The sequence below is a fragment of the Condylura cristata genome, unplaced genomic scaffold, assembly GCF_000260355.1.
Source record: "Condylura cristata isolate star-nosed mole 26May11 unplaced genomic scaffold, ConCri1.0 scaffold00032, whole genome shotgun sequence".
NCBI lineage: Eukaryota > Metazoa > Chordata > Mammalia > Eulipotyphla > Talpidae > Condylura > Condylura cristata.
The window spans coordinates 10,754,678-10,775,407 of record NW_004567133.1 but is presented as its reverse complement, the minus strand read 5'-3'; the positions used below and the strand labels follow the sequence as shown (position 1 = coordinate 10,775,407).

Genomic DNA, 20,730 nt, shown 5'->3' with positions numbered 1-20,730 from the left:
CCAACCTTAGCCTATCACCTGGCAAAGCATGCTCACAAAGAATACTAGGGAAAGAATAATTGATGCACTGTCCCATTCTTGTTCTGTGTCACTGCAACACGACATTTGTTTTCTCTCCTGTTTCTGTGGCTAGAGGCCTGGGAGAGCCTGGGAGTCTTCACACTGGAAGTTTAAAGTCTTTTCAGATGACTCTGGATGGGAGTGCTGGGGTTTTTTGGTGTTTCGTGACAGCCCGTTGCCCTTCTATCACGGCTGCACGGCTGCTGGTTTACAGAGTAAATATTCTTGGAAAAGGGGCCTCTCCTGGTTGCTTGCTGAGTAGGTCAAGTGAGAAAATACCCAATCTAACAACTTCATCGTCATAATATTTTTATTGGCAACATCTGTCCATAGAGTATTGTAGTATAGAACTGTGACTTCTAAGATTTCTACATCTGGAGGAGATTTAAATTTGTGTCTTTGCAGAAAAAAAAAAAAAAGCCATGAAAGTGTTTGATTAACTCTACATATGGTTAATAGTAACTATTTTACTTTCCATACCTTAAAGACTACCTTCTTGATCCAAAAATGATAAAGCATCATGGAGACGTGAGCTCAGGTCAGTTTATTTGATAAGCCCTTCCAGGGTTTTGTTTTTCCCACCTTTATTGAGATATATAGTTTGAGATTTATTTATTTATGCATACAGAACTGGGGTACAGGCCAGAGGTGGAGGGGTGGTAAGAGGATTCCCAGAGACAGAGTGGGGAGCAGAACAGGCCGACTGATGAAGTACACTGCTGAGGAGAGCAGCAGGCGGGTCAGGAGAGGTCTGCTGTGGGTCACTTCCGGGGTGGGCCTCGAACTCATGCTGAAGTGACTTGAGCTTCTTAGTGCTGTGCTGTAACCTGCTGCACCACCAGGGAGGGCCCTATTGAGATATATTTATAATTTATCATAAAATCTACCTTTAGAAGTATACATTTGCATTTTTGAGTCAGTTTATAGAGTGGTGAAGCTATTATACAATCCAATTTTAAAATATTTTCATAATCACCCAGAATTCCCTCAAAGCTGCTGCGATCAGACACCACCACTTCCAGCCCCAGAAAACCACAGTTCTGTTTGATGACTCTCTAGATGTGTCTTTCCTGGACATTTTGTTATCATGGGATCATTTGCTGTTCATCTTTCGTGTCTTTTTTTCAGTTAGCATAATGTTTATGAGGTTCATCCATGTTGTACTATCTGTATTTTGTACCTTTCAACTGCTCAGCAGTATTCCATTGCGTGGGTAACCACATTTTACTTGTCTGCTAACAAGTTGGTGGACACTTTGGTGGTCCTCACCCTCTGGCTCTAGTGAATGATGCTGTTGTGAACACCTGCAGGGAAGACTTTGCATAAACATCTTTTCATTTCTCTTGGGTAGATTTCTCGCAATGGAATTGCGGGGTCACATGCCAAGTTTCTGTTTAACCTTTTGAGAAATGGCCAGCTGCTTTCCAAAATGGCAGCACCATTGGTATTTCTTCCCACTGGTGTTGAGGATACTAATCCCTCTATCTCTTTTCCAACACTTGTTATTGTCTTTTTGTTTATAGCCATCCTCAGTTGGTTTGAAGGAGTGTCTCATCGCGTATACTAAATCACTCAGGACCTTGAACATTTTTTCACATGCTCTTCACTGTTTTCTTTCTTTCTTTCTTTCTCTTTTTTTTTGAATCCTCTTAGGGAAATATATCTATTCAAACTTATTTAGAAAATCAGATAATTTATTTTTCTTGAGTTTTAACAGTTCTGTATATATCCTTCATTCCTTCATGCTAGTTTTTTTTTTTTTTTAATGAATCAGGTGCTTGATCTACAAGTGTTTTCTCATCTGTGACTTGTCTTTTCATTTTCACACTGGTGCTTTAGAGGTATAGGAGTTCTCAATTTTTTTAAAGATTTTTTAAATTCATGCATATAAAACTAGGGTACAGGCCAGAGGTTTGGGTGGGGGTGGGATGAAAGGATTCATAGAGACAGAGTGGGGAGCAGAACAGGAAGACTGACTGAAATACACGGCTGAGGGGAGCAGCAGGCGGGTCAGGAGAGGTCTGCCGCGCCATGTGGGTCAGCTCTCTGGCCGGGTTTGGAACTTGTGCTGAAGCTGCTGCTGCTGGCTTCTTAGTACTGTGTTTTACCCTATTGCACCACCAGGAAAGGCCCAGTATTTGTCTTCTGATTAATCTGCTTTCTCTCTGTCTTCCTATCTGCCCATCCTTAGTACTCAGCCACAGGTTGCCTTAATTTATTTGCTTTGGTTATTCATATATTTTTAAAACCCTAAGCTTAGTTTAGAAATGGCTATAGTGTCCTTCTAGAATATCGCTCACTGGAAACAGATGAAAAACACCCTTTTAGTATTTTTCCAACAGTGTTAATACTTGCTGTGCTAAGCAAGTATCACAGGCAGAGTCATTTATCAGCCAGTCACTCAGGAAATGTTTATAACAATGCTCTCACTCTCACCTGCACAGCAGACTCCCTGGGGAGCTTTAAAAAATCCCAGTGTCTAAACTGCACCCCAGACCAGCTAAATCTGCTTCTCTGGGAGCGGGAACCAGGGCACCATTCGTTTTGCAGTTGGACACTTGGCTTGTGAGTGCCCATCTGGTGCAGCACACACCATGGACCGGCTGCTCAAGACCCCAGTGTGTCCCAGCGTAGCGGTCACCTGCAGCCCTTGTTAGCTCTGGCAGGAGGTTCAGGCCAGTGACTTTAGCATTGTGTAAGGAATCTCTGTGTGTGTGTATTTTAAAGATTGATTTATTTATGCATACAGAACTGGGGTACAGGCCAGGGGCGCAGGAGCGATGAGAGGCTTCACCAGAGACTGAGTGGGGAGCAGAACAGGCAGATCGACGAAGCACACTGCTGAGGGGAGCAGCGGGCGGGCCAGGAGAGGCCTGCCGCCTTGTGGATCACCTCAGGGCAGGGATCGAACTCATGCTGAAGTGGCTTTAGCTTCTCAGTGCTGTGCTTTAACTTGCTGCGCCACCAGGGAGGGCCCAGAATCTGTGTTTTTAACACACTTGGGCAAGTTTAGGAGAAAGCTTTAAAAAAACATGGGATCTTCAAATTGGTGATTGAAACATTAACTTAAATGCATAACATTATATGACTTTAACTTTGCATTAAAAATAAAAGTCTGGTTCCTGTTATCCATTATAGGCACATGTGGTGGGACTCCAGTTGGGGAGAAACACCAGTGTGCAGATGTGGGGAGCCCCCGCTGTGTGTAACCTGAATCTGTTTGACTCTGCTCTCCCCCGCTTGCCAGCGGGCAGTATCTCCTCTCGGGGCAGCTCTGGGCCGGAGCTCGGGAGAGGGCCCAACCCTAAGAGCCCAGAACTGTGGATTGTAAACAGTCTCTAGGACTCAGAGTTGTTTGTTTTTTTCCTGAGCCTTGAAATCTCATGGGGTGATTGTTTAAGTTGGAGTGTTGTAAAGGGCATCTGAAAACCACGAAGCATAGGGTCAGGAAATCAAGTTCCAGCAACATCCACATGGCACGTCTGGTGTCGACACCATTGTTTTAACAGCTTACATTCTCCCCGTCACCACCCCGGCCCCTGCCCCGGACATTTGGGCTGTAAGAGGATGTTTCACAAGTCAGACACGTTGCTTACTTTCAGGCCTATATAGCTAAAGAGGAACCTGGTGAATCAAACCATTTAGATATTGGGTCACCATGCCAAACTGGAAACGTGTCAGCTGGTCCTGTGGACATATGAAGCCTGTGGGCACGAGAGCATCCTCTGCATGCTGGAAACGCAAAATGCACACGAAGGACCCTTTCTAGTGTCCAGATGTTTTTCTCCAGCCACGTTTTCCTCTCTGAGGACCGATATTGGAATAATAAAAGATGATAAGATTATTTAGTTTCTGCTGCTGAGTTTTGAATTTGTAAAGATGAGGGGTATTGTTACATTTGGTTTTTGAAAATAGAACGAGGCTTTTTTGCTTCTGATCATAAAAGCTGACTTACTCTGGGAGTCTGAGGCCATGCTGTGTGGCTGCGGTCTTCATGGACAGAAGATGTCGGTGGCTCTCTAGTGTGAGTGATGAGTGTAGGGTCCCGCAAGTCGCTGCAAAGCCAGAGTGTCTCCAGCTCTGAAGAGCTTACCTTCAGGGAAGCACGTCTCTTTGAAGCTTGTCATGTTTCCTCTTGGAGGGGGAGCTGGGAACAAGTGTAAACACATCTGGAGACAATAGTTAGTTAGGAGACCTGGAGGCTTACTGAGGGCCATCCCATTGAAATAATGGTGTCTGAATCGAGACCATCTGACACAAACCAGGGAAGCTAGGCAGAGAGCCTTGGGCACAACGATTGCCTGATCCGGGTGGACGAGGTTCCCCTGACTTCTTCTGTGACCCCTCCAGTTGACCCTGCACAAATCCAAGACCCTTCTAGATGAGACTCCTCGGTCCTGTGGCATTCCGGGTTGTGGGGGGGGGGCGGTAGCGTCTTTCCTGAAGAGCCTCCAGTCTGCCTCCCTTTGTCAAGAGCTGAGTGCTTTCACTCTTCATTGTGTCGCTGGTGCCCAGCGCAGCACTGGGCATGTAGTAGAAACCACCTGCACTTGGGGGTGGAGGTGGGGGGGGATGCTCCAAGCCTGCAGTATCCCCACCAAGTCAGACACATCAGCCTGAACGTGCTTTTCTCTTCTCTTGCTCTAGTGTTCAAAGCTGCTTTCAGACACAAGCGTGATTCAGTTCTACCCAAGCAAGTTTGTCCTGATCACCGACATACTTGATACGTTCGGTAAGTACTGGCCATCTTTCGACCTAGGAAATGTTGCTTTTGACAGAAGTGGGTTGGAGGGGTTGCTTCAAATTAGGTTCAGTGGTGTTTCTGCTAAAATGAATTACATCACCAGAGAGGCCATCCTCTTCCCAGGGTGCTCTTTTGAAAGGCGCTGGAATTCTCTTTTTCCATCTGTTGAGGGTCTGGAAAATGAGAGTGAGGTGCTGTGCCCCAAACCCCAGCTCCCAGCTCCCATTGTTACCATCTCTTGGCATCTGACACTTGCTTCATTTCACTCTGAACTTGGCACCTCTCCCCAGTGCTTTACCCAGTGGTTACTGTCTCAGAATCACACCCCATTTCCAAGCCAGAAGTGGGAGGGTCCTCTCCCCACGCCCCGGGCCCAGCTTGCCACACATTCTTCATTTCTGCCTCCTAAATCTCTCCGCAGTGTGTCCATCTTTCTGTCTTCACCGTTCCCCTTAGTTAGTCCAACCCACAGCCCTCTCCCACCGGGATGCCCGCTGGCCTTCTCGGAGGTCCTCCTGTATCATGCTGACCCCCACTGAATCCCGCCCTGCAGGAAAGCTCTCTGGGAGCCCAGCAGGAAGGTGAAGACTGATGGCAGTACCCAGGAACCCCCCCGAGGACAAGGTCCTCTGCACCTCGAGGGGGCCAGTGGCCCACCTGCCTTATGGGCCTTTGGAAGGGCTTGAGTTTCATCTCTGAGAGCTGTGAGGAGTCCCTGAGGGTGGGAAGCAGAAGGGGCCCGATCTGATTTGGGTTTTAGTGGGCTCCCTTGGCCATTCGAATACACAGACTAGAATGTTAGGACACAGGTGGGGTGGACAGTCCTGTAAGGCCACTGCAATTCCGCAGGTGAAAAATGAGGGGTTTTGGATCGCAGAAGCCAGTGGAGAATGGGAGAGGTGAGCTGGGACGGGTGGGTGTGTTAGACTGTCAGACAGGTGTCAGGCCATACACTTCAGGCTTTGACTTGTCATACCAGGTTGCCTTCCTGGAGTGGGGACCGGCTGGTGGCTGTCTGGCTCTCTTGACAGTGCCATTTCTCCCATGAATCAGCACTCAGGATTTTTGATACTGGCCCCTGCTTGTTTTCTTCCCATGAGTCAGCATCCTGGAGCAAGACTTGCTGTGGATGCTCATGAGATTCAGTCTCTAACCTGCAAACCCAGCCAGGTCCAGACATCCACCTTGCAAGGATTTCGGGCAGCTCTCCTGAGGCGCTGCTGGTGGCGTCCCTGTCATAGCCCTCCCTCGGCAAGATGACGCACAGTGTGGGTGCCTGCCATATGCTGCATCTAGGAACTAGATGGGCTGGCAGCTGAGAATAAGGGTCAAGGTCACAGGGTCGTGAGTGGAAGAACCTGGGCGCAAACCCAGTTCTTTCTGCAGTCAGAGCACCTGCTTTCTTTCTCTTGTTCTTGACTGGGGTGGGAGCGGTTGGGTGTGTGTGGCGGGGGGGTGGGCTGGGGGGTGGGTGGAAGGGAACTGCTCTCCCTGAAAATGACAAATGCGGATCCCTTTGACCCAGCACTTCCACCTCTTAGAATCTGTCCCCCTCGCCATAGCAAATGTTGGAAACAACCCAAGTAGCCCTCAGCGGGGGCCACTAAATGCATGGCAGGATGTCTGTACGTGGAGCCGCCTGTGAGGACAGACGGGCCTGCGCTTGCCCTGGTTTGGATCCGGGAACCCAGGAACAGGTCAAGTTGCAGAGCAGAGCCTTAGACCGTGTCCTGCTTTCTGCACAGAGGAGCATCCCCTGGGCGCTTGTTCGTATTTGCCTAAGGAACCTTCGGCAGGAAAGTGGCCACTGTGGTGTGGGGGTGCGGGCCGCGAGGAGAGGCGTCAGGGACTTTCCTCTTGTGTCTTCGGTGGTTTTATGGAATTTGGGGCCACGGAAGTATTTTACCAGCTTGAAGCCAGACACTCCAACCCACTCTCATCCTCTCTCCATGGTGCTGCCAGCGGGCTGTTGTCTGGATCAGCTGTGCCTGGTGTTGCTCAGGCCTGGGCCCAGCCCAGGAAGGCTCTGTGGTGCCTGGAGCAGCCACGCTGCATGTTTGTGCCTCTTTCAAAGCAGCGGGACTCGGCCCGCCTGCGTGCAAGCTCTGCCTTTGTCCCTGCCCCACAGAGGCCTGTGACAGGAGGGCTGTTGTTTGTTAGTGATGGGGTGGGAGTATCTAGCCGGGCAGGGCTGTGCGTCCTCCGGCCCCTGCAGCGAGCAGCTCCCGCACGGGACTGTGTGGGGCTTATGGTGGAAGCGGCATTCTGGACCATTTACCTCAGGACACAGGATGGACGCAGGTTCCAGCAGATTTCCAGGCCCCCCGAGTGCGCCCAGTGGTCACACTGCTGCATGAACGCACAGGAGATACTTCCAGTGTTCAGTTTGACTTGGAAAGGAATAGAAAATGAACAGAACTGTATTTTTTTTACCTTTTGAATATTGATAGCATTTTCCAAATGCTGTATGTTTTTGTGCTAGGTTATGGGTTGGCTTGTAAACCGTGCCCAGACCGCCCCCTTGTTTTTCTAAGTAGCTTTAAGCCAACCACTTGTTTACGTGTTGTCCCGGCAGCTTTTGTACTGCACTAGCAGAGTGGAGTAGTGTGAAAGTGACCTCTGAGTCGCAACCTAAGACATTCATCTGTGCACTGATCCGGGTCCTGGGAGGTCAGTGAACCAGAAACAGTGCTCTGCCCGTGTAAAGCTTGCATTCCAGCTGAATCTCAAGTTCTAATGCTCCTAGACACCAGGCAGATCACATAAATAAGAAGCAGAAAATGTTGATGAGACAATAGGGAATGGTGGGGATTGTGGCTAACTGGGTTACATATGTCATTTCAAGGGACAGCCAGTTACCAATCTGTTCTAATTTAGTTTTACCCTGTAGGGTTTTGGGCCCATTTTTGGCACATCATACAGGAAGAAGTAGGAAATCTGACTTTTCATGTGAGCTCTCCCAGCTGTTACCTCTTGGCAATTAACTAAAAAATGTTAAAATACTTTGTGGCCTGCTCTGCTGTGTGCCAAACAAAACGACTGCTGGCTGGCGTGACCCCACAGGCTGCCTGCTCACTGTCTCGGGCCTGGATGATGAAGTGGAATGGAGCTGCCCGAGGTCTTTGGCCCCAAATTTCAGTTAAGGACCATCACTTTCTTCTAACAAGAAGAAAACGTCTTTTAATTAAAACGGGCAAAAGCAAAGTGACTTAAGATGTGGCCACTTGGTGGCAGCAGACTCTCGCGAGTTAAAGAGCTGTGGCTGTGGCCCTGCCTGGGTCCCTAATTAACTACCAAGCGTTTTCTTAGTGTTTGCTCCTGAAGAGTGTGAAGCTAACACTGCCCTTTTCTCTCCAGGAAAGCTCGTGTATGAGCGCATCTTCTCCATGTGTGTGGATAACCGCAGCGTCTTGCCAGGTAATGTCTTCACTGCCCCCAGGTCTTCACTGCGTCTCCATCCTGGAGCTGGGATTACACTCATAGCAAGTCCGGATTTATGGAGACCAGATGACGTGTGTGTTTTTTAGCCTTTAGTGTGTTAAAGGTGAAAGAAGCACTTGTATAGATTTCTGATCATGCCAGTATTCTAAAAAACATGAGGTCTTCTGTCTGGCTGATAATTTGCGCAGATAATTTGGTCTCACAAGAATGCAAAGGTATTGTAGCTGTACTGCGCTGGATTTTCATGCCAAATTAATTTCTTCTGCTTGACATTTTAACATTTTTCCTATATGTTAGAGAACAAAGTCAAATAAATCAGTGGCAGCAGGTGCTGTGAATCCACACTATGCCCAGTGATACTCGCATTAAGTGTAAACAAGGACGCATTTCATGATGCTGCATTAAGTGTATTGCCAGTCAGTTTTAACTGCGCAGGTGGTGATAAGGGCCAACTAGATTGTGGAGTCTCTTGTATGAATGATGGGGATTGCAGTCAACAAGGGTTTCTTGCCGCGGCCTCCTTTCCCCTCAAGTTCCTACAACTGCTGTAAGAAGCGTTGCATTCCTGCAAGCTAGAATGACAGGCGTTTGCTCCCTCTTCCTTTGACCTTGTAAAGGGGGTGGCATGATCCTGGGGAACAAGGAGATGGCTTCAGCCCCCAAAACCCATAACTTGACTTGCCCTTCCTTCCTTTCTTACTCTGTCATCATTTTAGTTCTTTCCGCCCACTCAACTGTGTTGTTAAAGCTACCTAATAAGCTCACTAGTCAGAAGAGACAAAAGCCCCCGACTTTCAGGGCTAGAAGAACTCCTGAGAGTCACCTCGCCTTCGTGTGGCCGGGCGGAGGCAGGGGCTTCCGCCTGCTGGGCACCTTGCCCTTTGCGCCGGGTCAGCACCATGGCGCAACATGGCGGCTCCAGCTGCACGTGGCGCTGGGGTGCCTGAGACGCAGCCCGACTAAGTTGAGGCGTGTCCTGAGTGTCCACGCACACTCTGGATTCTAGAGACTTAATCCAAATAAAAAACCACTAAGTCATCTTACTAGTAATTTTTTATATTGGTTATATGTTGAAATATGAAATATTTAGTAGGTTAGGTATGATAAAGTTTCATCTGTTTATCTTTTTGAACTTTCTCACATATAGATTTCGATGCTCTAGACCTTCCCCTCCCCACCCGGCATCACACCAGTGAATTTTTTTTTTTAAGATTTATTTATGCATACAAGAGCTGGGATACAGGCCAGAAATGCAGGGGGTGATTCACAAGAGCTACAGTGGGGAGCAGAACAGGCAGATCGACTGAAACACACTGCTGAGGGGAGCAGCGGGCAAGACAGGAGAGGTCTGCTGCGCCATGGGGGTCAGCTCCTGGACGGGGATCGAACTCGTGAGCAGTGGCCGTGGACAGCTTCATAGTACTGCGTCGTAACCCCAGGGAGGGCCCCACATGGTGATATTTTTTGACAGCCCCTCCCACTTCAAGGCTCCTTGAGTTGGGAGGCAGCGAGCCTGGTAGGGTAGAGGGCCCCCGCCTGGGGCTTAGGGGTTCAGGGAGTCCGAGCCAGCTGCGCCAGATGCTGTGCCGGCGGCGTAAGCTCTCAGCCCACGTCAGAACTTATACGCTGAAAGACGTGTTTTCTTGGTTTGCAGCAGTATTTTGTAAAATGGGTTTTGGTAGAGGTTCTACTCCCTTCTGTTACCTGCCTGGCCCCAGAGATCCGAGTTTGCATCTACTGTCGTGACTTTCCTTCCTCTCAACGACCACTGACTAGACAACTGTCTTTGGGCCAGGAAAAACGAATAACGTCCTACCTCAACGATGAAATTTCAAAATGAAAGGTTATTTTCAGATTCACATCCAGTTCCTATCTAGTACGTTAATTGGCACTTCTGTCACTAAAATTCTTCTCTCCCCAGATAGCTATTTGTCTTTTACCTTACGTTATGCAAATCAGGTTTTAGCCTCCTTAGCCTTATTTACCCCTCCCCACGTCAGTTAAAGTCTTCATCTACATGTGTTACCTCTGGTTCTAGGAACCTGAAAGGAGAAAGGGTAGATTTTTCTCAGAAAAGTCAGTGATTTGGGGATGACTCTTAATTATGGAGAGAGCTTTGAAATCTACACTTCAGGATTCTGCCTTAGAAATTGTGTGTAGCAAGAGATCTGCTGGCGTGTGCTCCCTCTCACCGCCTGAGTCAAGTTTAGTGGGTTGAGTTTCTGAAGCCTTCCCCTTCTGGAGTTTTACCAGAGCCTGGCTCATAGTGTCGTTCACCGAGGGCGCACCACTAGGTGTACTCATTTTCTCCTGATTTTTTTTTGTAAGGCTTATTTATTTATGCATACGGAAATGGGGTGCAGCCAGGGGCACAGGGCCAGTGAGAGGATTCACCAGAAACAGTGGGGAGCAGAGCAGGCAGATCAACAAAGTACCCTGCTGAGGGGAGCAGTGGGCGAGCAGGAAAGGCTACCGCTCCATGTGGGTCAGCTCCAGGGTGGGGATCGAACTCGTGCTGGAGCCGCCATGGCTTGGCTTAGCTTCACAGTGCAGCGCTCCAACCTGCTGTGCCACCAGGGAGGGCCCTCTCCTGATGTTTTTCAACTTGTCATATGTGATGAGACCATCTAAGTGATAAAATAGTTTTATCTCCACCTTGGGAGTCACAGTCTGGGTTTTAGGGCTCTGTGCCTCCTCATCTGCTGTGGGCATTCCTGCCTCCTGCCTGTGCCCGAGGCTGGTGTGCGCTGCGTCCGGGTCAGCAGTGGCCTGACCTGACCTGGCCTTTCAGGCACACACTAAGATGACGTGGCCTCCCTATACGCAGTTATGTAAAGAGTCTGCTCACTGCCGGGGCAGAGACTTGGCAGATGAAAGAGGACTCCTGTTCTCCTCCTGCCTCCAAAAATATCCGCAGACATTAGATACTCAGGGTCAAAAAAAACACCCTAAGAAAAATTAATGGGAGCTAGAAGGAAAAGTCCCTGCTCTTGGTTATATTAGAGACGCTTCTGAATTAATTGCCCAATTCTGAATTCATTTTCTGCGTAACACCGCAAGTGCTAAAGTATAAATCCTGCCAGGCCACGCACCTCTGCTTGGAAGCCTCCAGGGGTTCAGTAGCAAAACCTCGCAGACTCCTCCCTGAGGCTGCTCCCCTCGCGCTCAGGCCTCTTCCTGCTCAAGCTGGCTTGCTTTCCTGTTCTTTGAACATGCCAGGGCCATACTACCCCAGGGCCTTTGCACCTGCCATTTCCTCCTGGAATACATTTCCCTCTAAGCAAGCTGACTGGCTCAGTGCCGCCACTCCAGGACACTTCTGACCCCTCTCTGATGACAATCCCCACCCCCTCCACTTAGATCACTGCCTGTGTTTTTCCTGTTTATTGTCTCCCCACTCGAGTGTAAACTTCATGAGGGTAGAGTCTGTCTTGGGCACTGTTTCCTTTCCACAGTGTAGAGCACTGCTTTTCGTTAGTTCCTAAAACATCTGGGTTGAGTAGCAGAAGTCATCTGTAACATTACCATAGTGTTTAATTTGCTGTATGGTCTGCAGGATGACCCCCTGCAGGATGACCCTTAGCCTAAGGTGCCCTTGGGCTGGAAGCCCAACGCCTCGGGACGTGCTGCTTGTCCTGGAGGAGTCTCTGCAGGGCCTCGCTGTGGTTTTGGGCTGTGGGGCTCCTGGATCCCCGTGGTCCCACTTGTTGCTGCATCCTTGTTCCCTCAGCTACAATTGAGGGGGTCCCTCAGAGACTTATTTTTGCTTTTGGGTTTCAAGTCTTATGATTTAGTCAGATGATTGAATGAACCTTTCTCCTCTCTCTTACAAAAGGCAGATTGACAAATGAATTTAAGAGTAATCCTCTTCTGCTCTCTGGATTTGTTGGAACTTGAAGATGCCATGTTACTTTTTGTGGACAGTTGCAGGCCAGGAAGGGGAGCGTGGCAGTTCCCTGCCCTTTGGAAATGACAAATTAAATAACACACACACACACACACACACACACAAAGGCATGCGAGTGGGACTTAAGTGCAGGGCGCGGGCCAGCAGAGAAATAATGGCAGTGCCAGTGCCTGCATGTGTGATTAGTGATTCTTCTCAGCCAGTGGCGTTCCTAGAAGTTTATCTTTTTGCTGATCCCATCAGAATTTTGATCCCCTTAATCACGTACCACCAAGGAGCAGAGAACAGAATCAGGCATGAGAAATGACTAAATGACTTCCTGCAGGACGAGATGAGTGCCCCCACGCCAGCACCCGCTGGCTGTATTCTCAAGTAATTGCTGCATTTGTGTTTGGATCCTGAAAGCATAAGCGTATCCAGCGCTTCTTGGTGTTGATGAACTTGGTGCTTTATTTTTTTCTCACTCTTCCAGAATTTTCCATAACCTCTCCCTTATTGAGGTGTAGGCTGAGATCAGGTTGGGGCGCCAGAATCCTGCAAAGAGCATGGTGGAGGCTATGCTATTGTTACCTCCCTGGCTCACGATGATTCTGGAGGGGCAGCCATCATAGGTGCATTCCAGCCAGCATGGGGGGGGGGCAGCTCCTTCCCTGAAAGCTGTTTCCTGGAAGTTGCGCTCGTTTCTGCCCCAAGACCAGCCTTTGGTGACATGGCCACCCCTAGCCACAAAGACAGCCAGACGTCCAGCAGAAAAACAAGAGTTTTGTTGTTAAAGAGAAAGAGAACAGAAAATGGGGGAAGCTGACTCAAGGCTCCATTCAGCCGGCAGCCTGACGCAAGCCCTGGGTTTGCCGTCAAGTCTGGTCTCTGATATGTACAGCAAAAGCTTCCCTCACCGTCCAGGCTCCAGTTGCAGCTCCCTCAAGCGTATCGCGCTCTTAGTAGTGTCAGAGTTACTGGGAAGTACACCACACCTTGGCTTACATCAAAGGCAGTGGCCAAGCATGTAGGCGGCCCAGTGGGTGCCCGCGTGCTCTCGCTGTGTGCCCTGGGTGGGCCTCACTGTCCATGGCAGTAAAGAGCAGGGGAAAGGTCCCTAACCTGACGTCTGAGGCTGTGAGGCTGCGCCATCCCTGGCGCTCAGCCTATGTGCATGCTAGAGTTATCGTCCCCTGTGTCCTCATCATGATGGTGCTGTTTGGCAGGAAGACAGTGGTGTACAGGGTGGCCGGCCCCCCGCCCTCCGCCCCCCACCCCTGCTCTCCACCCTCCACGCCTTCCGCTCCCTCCCGCCTCCTTCAGGGTAACGTGCTCCCATCCAGGACTCTGCAGCTGGCACAGAGCCCAGGGTCGAGAAGACTGATCGGTGCTGTGCTTGTATTCCAGATCACTTCTCTCCGGAGAATGTCAATGACACGGCCAAAGAGACATGCTTAAATTGGTTTTTCAAGATCGCTTCCATCAGGGAACTCATTCCGAGATTGTATCCTTTTTTCAATTTGGTTTTTAGTCTGATGTTTATAAAGATGGGCTGAAAGAGTTGCACTGTTAATAGAAGCCATGTGATGGGATGCCCTGAAATTCCCGTTGAAAATTTGGTCCCGTTACAGTTCGTTGAAAACACTGGGCCGGCCATGGAGCCCTCGGCCGCTTGCCGCCTCTGAGTGCCTTCCCGTCTCTTCCTCACTCTGATATGGTGCCATGTGCCAGGCTTGTGTTTTCTTGAGGTACACCCCGTGATAATTCTCTCAATTAAAATGCTCCACCTTTGTGTTTTCTCTGATTCCAAGACCTTGAAAAGAGCAGCATCAAGCCTTTCTCCACAAATGTCGGTGTTGAACAGAATCCAACTTCCACACGTAGAATCTGCACCATCAGAGTCACTTTTTCTCCAGAAAGCCCTGGGTTGGAGAAGCTCGGAGTCCCGTTGGAATTTAACTGCACAACCAGCAGCCAGCATGTGGCATTTTCCCACATTTCGCTTGAATTAAGTATGAAACCTGAAAACCGGAGCTCGAAACCACTGAGCTAACTTCATTAGAGAACCATGAGGCGCCCCTGCTCCTCAAGACATACTTGGTTCTGTTCGTGAATACTTTAGTCTTTTTCCCCTTAGGGAACAGGCTGTCTGGACAATGTCTTCCTTAACAGAATGTTTTTGCAGTTACGTGGAAGCTTCTATCCTGAAGTGTAACAAGTTCCTCTCCAAAACGTAAGATGCTTTTTAAATGTCCGATGTCCAAAAGATTCTCTCTGTCTCTTTCTCTCTCTCTCTCTCTCTCTCTCTCTCTCTCTCTCTCTCACACACACACACTAATGACAGTCTAATAGGAGCGATCATTCATCGGGTACTTAAGTGTGCAGTGAATCTGAGGCTAAGCACTTTCTAGGCATTTTCTCATTTAGTCCAAATGAAAACCCAATGAAGTAGATACCATTTTCATTTCCGGCTTACAGGGAAATAAATTCAGGCTAGAAATTGAGTAGCTCATGGGACAATCCCGGTTCTGCCATTGTTAGTTGCGTGGTCTGGAGCAAGTAACTCGGCCTCTGTGACCCTCGGGCCCCTCTGTGAGCAAGGCCCTCGCTAGAGGATGGCGTGGGTTACACGCGCGTGCATACACACACACGCACTAAGAGTGCCTGGCACAGGGGCTCGCTCACACCCAGCGGTGGCTGGTCCAGATGGCCATGACGATGATGTCAGGAGCACAGCCTCTGCTCCCGAGCCTCGCACCTCTCTGCTCACCTGGGACTTTTTTTGAGTGGTGGACAGAGCCCAGGGAACAAATGCGTGTGATTCGGATCTGGGGATGCTTGAGGTGTTTTGGGGGGGATCGCTTTGGTGCTAAACAATTACTTTGCCTCATCAGGTTGGGGAGGCTAATGCCTTAGGCACAGGGATACCCCATGTCACTGGAGGAAAGAACCACAGTCCATCCTGCGGATTGGGGGAGGTAGGGGCTTGCAATGCCAGCCTGAGAGCCAGGCGCCGGCTGCTAGGTGGGTGAGTGGGATCTTTGGGAGAGACGTGTGGCAGGGCCGCAGGGAGCTACACTTCGCCCTTGTCTGGCTTCTCCCCTCCATTTAGGGAGTCCAGCCCTGTCCTCATTGAAAAGTAGAGAGAGCTCTTACCGGCTGTGACGACGCCCTCTTTTTGTCTCCCACAGAGGGATTTCAGAATGTCTGCCCCGCCTGACCGCCATGATCCGAGGCATCGGAGACCCGCTGGTGTCGGTGTACGCCAGGGCCTACCTGTGCCGGGTGAGCCCGCGCTGACCACCCATCTCCTTCGGGAAGCCCCTTCTGCCCACTGCCCCTCCAAGCTCCCACGCGAGTCTGCGAGGGACTTTATCAAGCTGATAATTTTAGAGCCTTGCTCTTCCACAGAAAGCAGAGCCACAGGATTTCTAAAAGTTAATTTTAAAGTAGACCCACTTCCTATGACTCTAAATTAGGGACATTTGAGGTCGTCTTACCAATGAACTGGTTTTCAGAATTAATTGTTTCTCCTTTCTTGCCAGGAAGGACTCCCCCCGCCCCACCTCCCCCCGGCCTTTTGACTGATAGGCTGCTTTTCATTGAGTGAAAACAAGTTTTTCTTTTACCCTGAATTGATGCTTTGCTTATTCTCCTGTCCTGCTGTTAAAGAGTTGGTGCGGTGTGTGCTGGTCAGGGCTAACTGGCAGGGAGAGGCATCGGTCTGTGTGGGAAGTGGCAGGCCGGACTTCGAGGCTGTTTTGGGGGCAAGGCCATCCTGACTGTAAACTGTGGCCTTGTTCTCCTTTAAAGCAATGAGAAGCTTCCACTTAAAACGCTCAAGTTTCTTGTTTATGAAGAATACACTAGTGGAGCATTTGCAGTCATCTTTCTTTTTTTAAGATTTATTTATTTGTACATACTGAACTTGGGTACAGGCCAGAGGTGCAGGGGCGGTGAGAAGATTCACCAGAGACAGAGTGGGGAGCAGAACAGGCAGATCAACAAAGTACACTGCTGAGGGGAGCAGCGGGTCTGCCGCGCCATGTGGTCACCTCCAGGGCGGGGATCAAACTCATGCGGAAGTGGCTTTAGCTGCTTAGTGCTGTGCTTTAACCCGCTGTGCTACCAGGGAGGGCCCAGCAGTCATCTTTCTTAAACTCACAAAGAGGCTTGGCCCCAGCCAGCTCTCCGTGGGCGTCCTCCTGCTACTCCGTCAGCTTGCTCACCTTCTGAGAGGGCTGCTTGTTCTCCTGATGTCCTTGAGGACCGAGCTGTGGTCTCAGGCCTCCCGCTCCTCCGCCAGGGATTGTTCACATATTACACTGGAAGGCCAGGACTGGTAGCCTTGATTTGCTTCTTGAACATGCCATCCAGCAAATGTGTCCCAAAGATGCCAAACTGCCTGTGCCTTCACTGTGCCTCGCAGACACCCCGTGATGACACGTTGTGGGTTGGATCCTTAATACCGTTTATGGCAGCCTGCTGCCGGTTCACAGCAGAAACCAGAGTGGGTGTGCATCCCCATGTGGATTTTCCTGCAGGAGCCGGGTGTGTTCTCTAGAGCGCCACCTGTTGACTGTGTGGAGGCTTGCACCGCCTTCCCGGTGGGATTGCCCGATGGCTGCCGCCCTCCCTCTGCTTGGAGAGCACAGCGAACGCTCTGGACTCACGCTGGCGTCACTTGGATAATGCAGTATAAAAACACGGACTCACCTAGGTGTCCCATCAAGGATATTCTGGTTATTAAAATAAATGAGGAAGAGGGAAGAGTAGCGGTTTCTTGAAGAACTGTTCAGTTTTAAAGTCTGAATAACACCAGCCAGTGAAAGATAATGTTTGTGCCATTGAAAGTGTCTTTGAATGGCAGATGCCAGAGTCCAGATTGGTGACAGCGAGAAGAGGGTTGTAGTCACCCTGGGAAGACTGTTGAGGAAACAGCCCATCCTGGTACTGTGTCGCTGGTCCGGGCAGTGCATCAGTCCCCTGGCTGGGAGTTAGGAAAAACGTGATTTGAAAAGAATAGTGCGTGTTCTTTCGGTTGCACTGGCAAAGCCCCAGTTCTTCCAGGGGTTTTCATTGGCTCATGTGCCTGAAGAGTCCAGGGTAGAGCAGAAGTGGCTTGATCCAGAGCCGCCGAGAGTTCTCAGGATCATCCTCTCCTTCCTCACTCAGCTCTGCTTTTCTTACCCAGTCGCTTCATGCTGTGACTTGCTTTTCCCAAAACGGCAGCCCACAGCTACTCTAGGCCTCCGTCTTCCCAACTTGGGAACTCTTGTGGCAAGAGAGTGCCTTCCACTAGCGCCAGCCGGTCTCAGGGCAGATTCGCAATGGCCCACCTTGAGCTATTTGTCCATCTACAGGTGACTGTGGCCCTGGGATGGGGTCCTGATCGAGCCAGGGCCATACACCCACCTGTGAGCCCCATAGTGGGCGACATCCAACTCTATGACAGTCCTCAGGGCCCAAGAGGGAGGGGTGGTTCTCCAACAGCAAACCCAGTTTGCTGATGACAAGAACAGGGAATGGGTGCCAGGCAGACAGAAATCACAAACAACTCGCCTTGCTCTCTGGGTAGAATATTTTGACCCAAGCAGATTTCCAAACTGCTCATTTGGCTTCATGGGAAGAGATAAACAAAACACAAAGCTGTGAGTGGGCAGGGCGTGGGGGGATCTCACAGCTGTTTATTAAAGGAAAGTATGATTAACGCCTCTTCTAAGTCAAGCCCCTTCAGCTCATCTCCACTGCTTGTCCACTGGGCCTGTCTTTGCTGCCACCTACCAGATAATTAATGCCTTTTCCACAATATGATTAAGTGGAAGGGGAGACAATAGATCCGTCCGCAGGAGATCTGGATCTGACACTCGTGGTTAGTATTGTTTTAATCTATGTGCTTGTTCTTGGAAACAGACCCAGCAGTGATAGTGCTGTCCCTGTGATACATTGTCCTGGAGACATTAAATTCTTTTCACATAATTCTATTTTTTTTAAGATTTTTATTTATTCATACACAACTGGGGTACAGGCCAGAGATGTGGAGGGTGAGAGGCTTCACCAGGGACAGAGAGGGGAGCAGAATAGGCAGATGGACAGAGTACACTGCTGAGGAGAGCAGCAGGCGGGTCAGGAGAGGTCTGCCGCGCCATGTGGTCTCCTCCGGGGCAGGCGGGAATCGAACTCATGCGGAAGTGGCTTAAGCTTCTTAGTTCAGTGCTTTAACCCGCTGCACCACCAGGGAGGGCCTCTTCTCACGTAATTCTTAAAGGAGTTCTTCACAGTCATCTCAAAAACAGGATTACCATTAGTCTTCATGACCTCTGGGTGGGGAAGAGGTGAATGGCTGAACGGTGTCCCCATTTGAAGAAGACATGTCCCAGAAAAGTCACTTCCCTTCCAAAATTGCTTCCACACTGGTGTGTGTAATTGGGCATCGCTGTGGCTGAGGATTGGGGTGTCAGGAGCTCCAAGGCTCAATTGTAAACACACGCGCTCCCCTCCGTCGCTCCTACCTTCATTTTTCTATCCAACCTCAGGGCTCTGGCCACCTCTCTGATGAACACATTTTTTCATCTGGAAATGTTGCAGTCTGCTTTTTAAACCACAACTGTGGCCATTGGATTATAGCGTTGATACACTGTCTGCTGGTCTTCTATAAAATTGAAATACATGAAATTTTGTGTGTGCTTCCCGACTGCCCAGCACAGAAGGAATGTGTATTTGAACAATATAGCAGCGAGGCCCAGCTGACTCTTACGTACTAGAATCTTCTTGCTTCTTGGACCCAGACTTAATAAGTTCAGTCCCGTGTGTGTGTATCATTTTTTAGAGAGGAAGAGAATGTTGTACACACTGTCTTGAGAGGCCATTCCCCTGAGTACTGTATTGATTTGTTCTCTTGGTCATCTGTTCAGAAATACATTTATTACCTTTGGGAAATTGGAAAGATGATTACTGCAAATGCTGTCCTTTTTTCATTAAAAATAGCGTCTGTGGTTTTCCTTATAAAAGCAGTATAGGCTTATGGAATGAGAACATAGATAAGCTAAAAGAATACAAGTGAACTTTTTGGACTCCTCTACGGCTCGATCTTAATTTACAAACCTGGCGTCATTGGGGCATATTCTCCACCTCCGGCTTGTGCACAGTCAAAGTAACGTCTCTGTTTCGTTGTAGGTGGGAATGGAAGTTGCCCCACATCTCAAAGAAAGCCTTAATAAGAACTTTTTTGATTTCCTCCTTACACTCAAACAGGTAAGAGAACGTGACCAGAGCAGCTAATTGGTACAACAGTTACAGCTTCACGAATTGACAAAACTAGTTGATTTCCCAACTTGCGATTTGCCTGAAAATGTGTAAACCCTAGAAAATTGCACTGGCGTCTGTTGCACGCAGTTAAAATGTGTTGATTGTCCTGAACCAGTCGGGAGAATTACTACGCCTGTGATAACAGGAAATGCCTCCCGTTGACCTGCCTTTCTCTGTGGCATCTGCCAGCTCCGTTTTCTCCAGCTTCCTTCCTTCCACTGCTCACATGGCCCAGACAGCTCAGCTTGGTGATGTGGGAAACTCTCCCAGCATGTTTTTTCTAGTGTAAAAGAACCTGAGAAACGAGGCTTCAGCTCTTGGGACCGTCCAGATGCTTCCACGTCTGTACAGTGTGCGAGTGACATGCTCTTGGTGTATTACATGACTTCTCCCTTCCTTTCTGTTTATTTGGTCTCCCGTAGATTCATGGGGATACGGTGCAGAACCAGCTGGTGGTCCAGGGCGTGGAACTTCCATCTTACCTCCCCTTATACTCGCCTGCCATGGACTGGATCTTCCAATGCATCTCTTACCATGCCCCTGAGGTAACTGCCAGGTGGCTTCAGTGTGATGGCGCCACGGAGGTGGGAACATTGCACTGTGTGGTGTGGGATGTTATCAGTAGCTAACGCCTCTATGTCTCCAGCCTAGCGGGCCCTTCCAGTGCAGCAATCTCGCGCCTCCTGCCAGCCTTTGTCACGGGTTCCTGTTGAGTCTGGTTCTGTGCTCTGGCCTCTTCCTAGATTGTCTCACTTAACAACTCTGGGAGGAATATGTGGAGGCTCAGAGAGGAAATATCTAGATGAGGTCACACAGCTAGAACGCGATGGTGACTGGACACCTGGATCTCACTCTGGGTTTCGTTGCATCTTCACTAACCTTCACTCGCGCCATCCATGCATCGTGATGCGCTCATAAGAGTCAGCAGAGCATGTAACGTTTTCCCATCTTCGAGGAGGAAAGTGAGATGAGGCGGTGTGATTGCTTTTATAAGATGTTCTTTCTTTGTCTTCAGTAGAAGAGTTGTTAGGAATTAAAGTGAAGTCAGAAGCAAAGTAAAAATACTTTTTTTCCCCTTCCCCAAGTTTGAGAAGCTGTTTCAGTGGAACTACCTGTTCAAATTGTCCTATAACTGATCAATGAAGCATCTCTTGTCTCCCTTTGGGTGGTTGAGAATTTGTTCTGTGGGAAAGAGCGAAAGGGGCCTTGCTAAAAGCGAGAGATACAGACCAAAGCAAAGCTCAGATACACCTGCCTTCTCTTCGAAGCTGCCAACAGATTTTGAAAACCC

General features: G+C 49.3%; 1 protein-coding gene across 2 annotated transcripts in view; it reads left to right on the top strand.

Annotated features, from left to right (window-relative positions):
* Positions 1-20,730, top strand: part of LOC101621046 (chromosome unknown open reading frame, human C16orf62) — an 81,742-nt gene that overhangs the window by 9,622 nt on the left and 51,390 nt on the right. For both annotated transcript variants that reach the window (XM_012731900.1, XM_004691737.2), the window contains exons 8-14: positions 4,708-4,792; positions 8,162-8,221; positions 13,539-13,635; positions 14,317-14,364; positions 15,323-15,416; positions 19,308-19,385; positions 19,862-19,984. In XM_012731900.1, the coding sequence (XP_012587354.1) occupies positions 4,708-4,792; positions 8,162-8,221; positions 13,539-13,635; positions 14,317-14,364; positions 15,323-15,416; positions 19,308-19,385; positions 19,862-19,984 (585 nt within the window). The remainder of the gene's footprint in view (positions 1-4,707; positions 4,793-8,161; positions 8,222-13,538; positions 13,636-14,316; positions 14,365-15,322; positions 15,417-19,307; positions 19,386-19,861; positions 19,985-20,730) is intronic.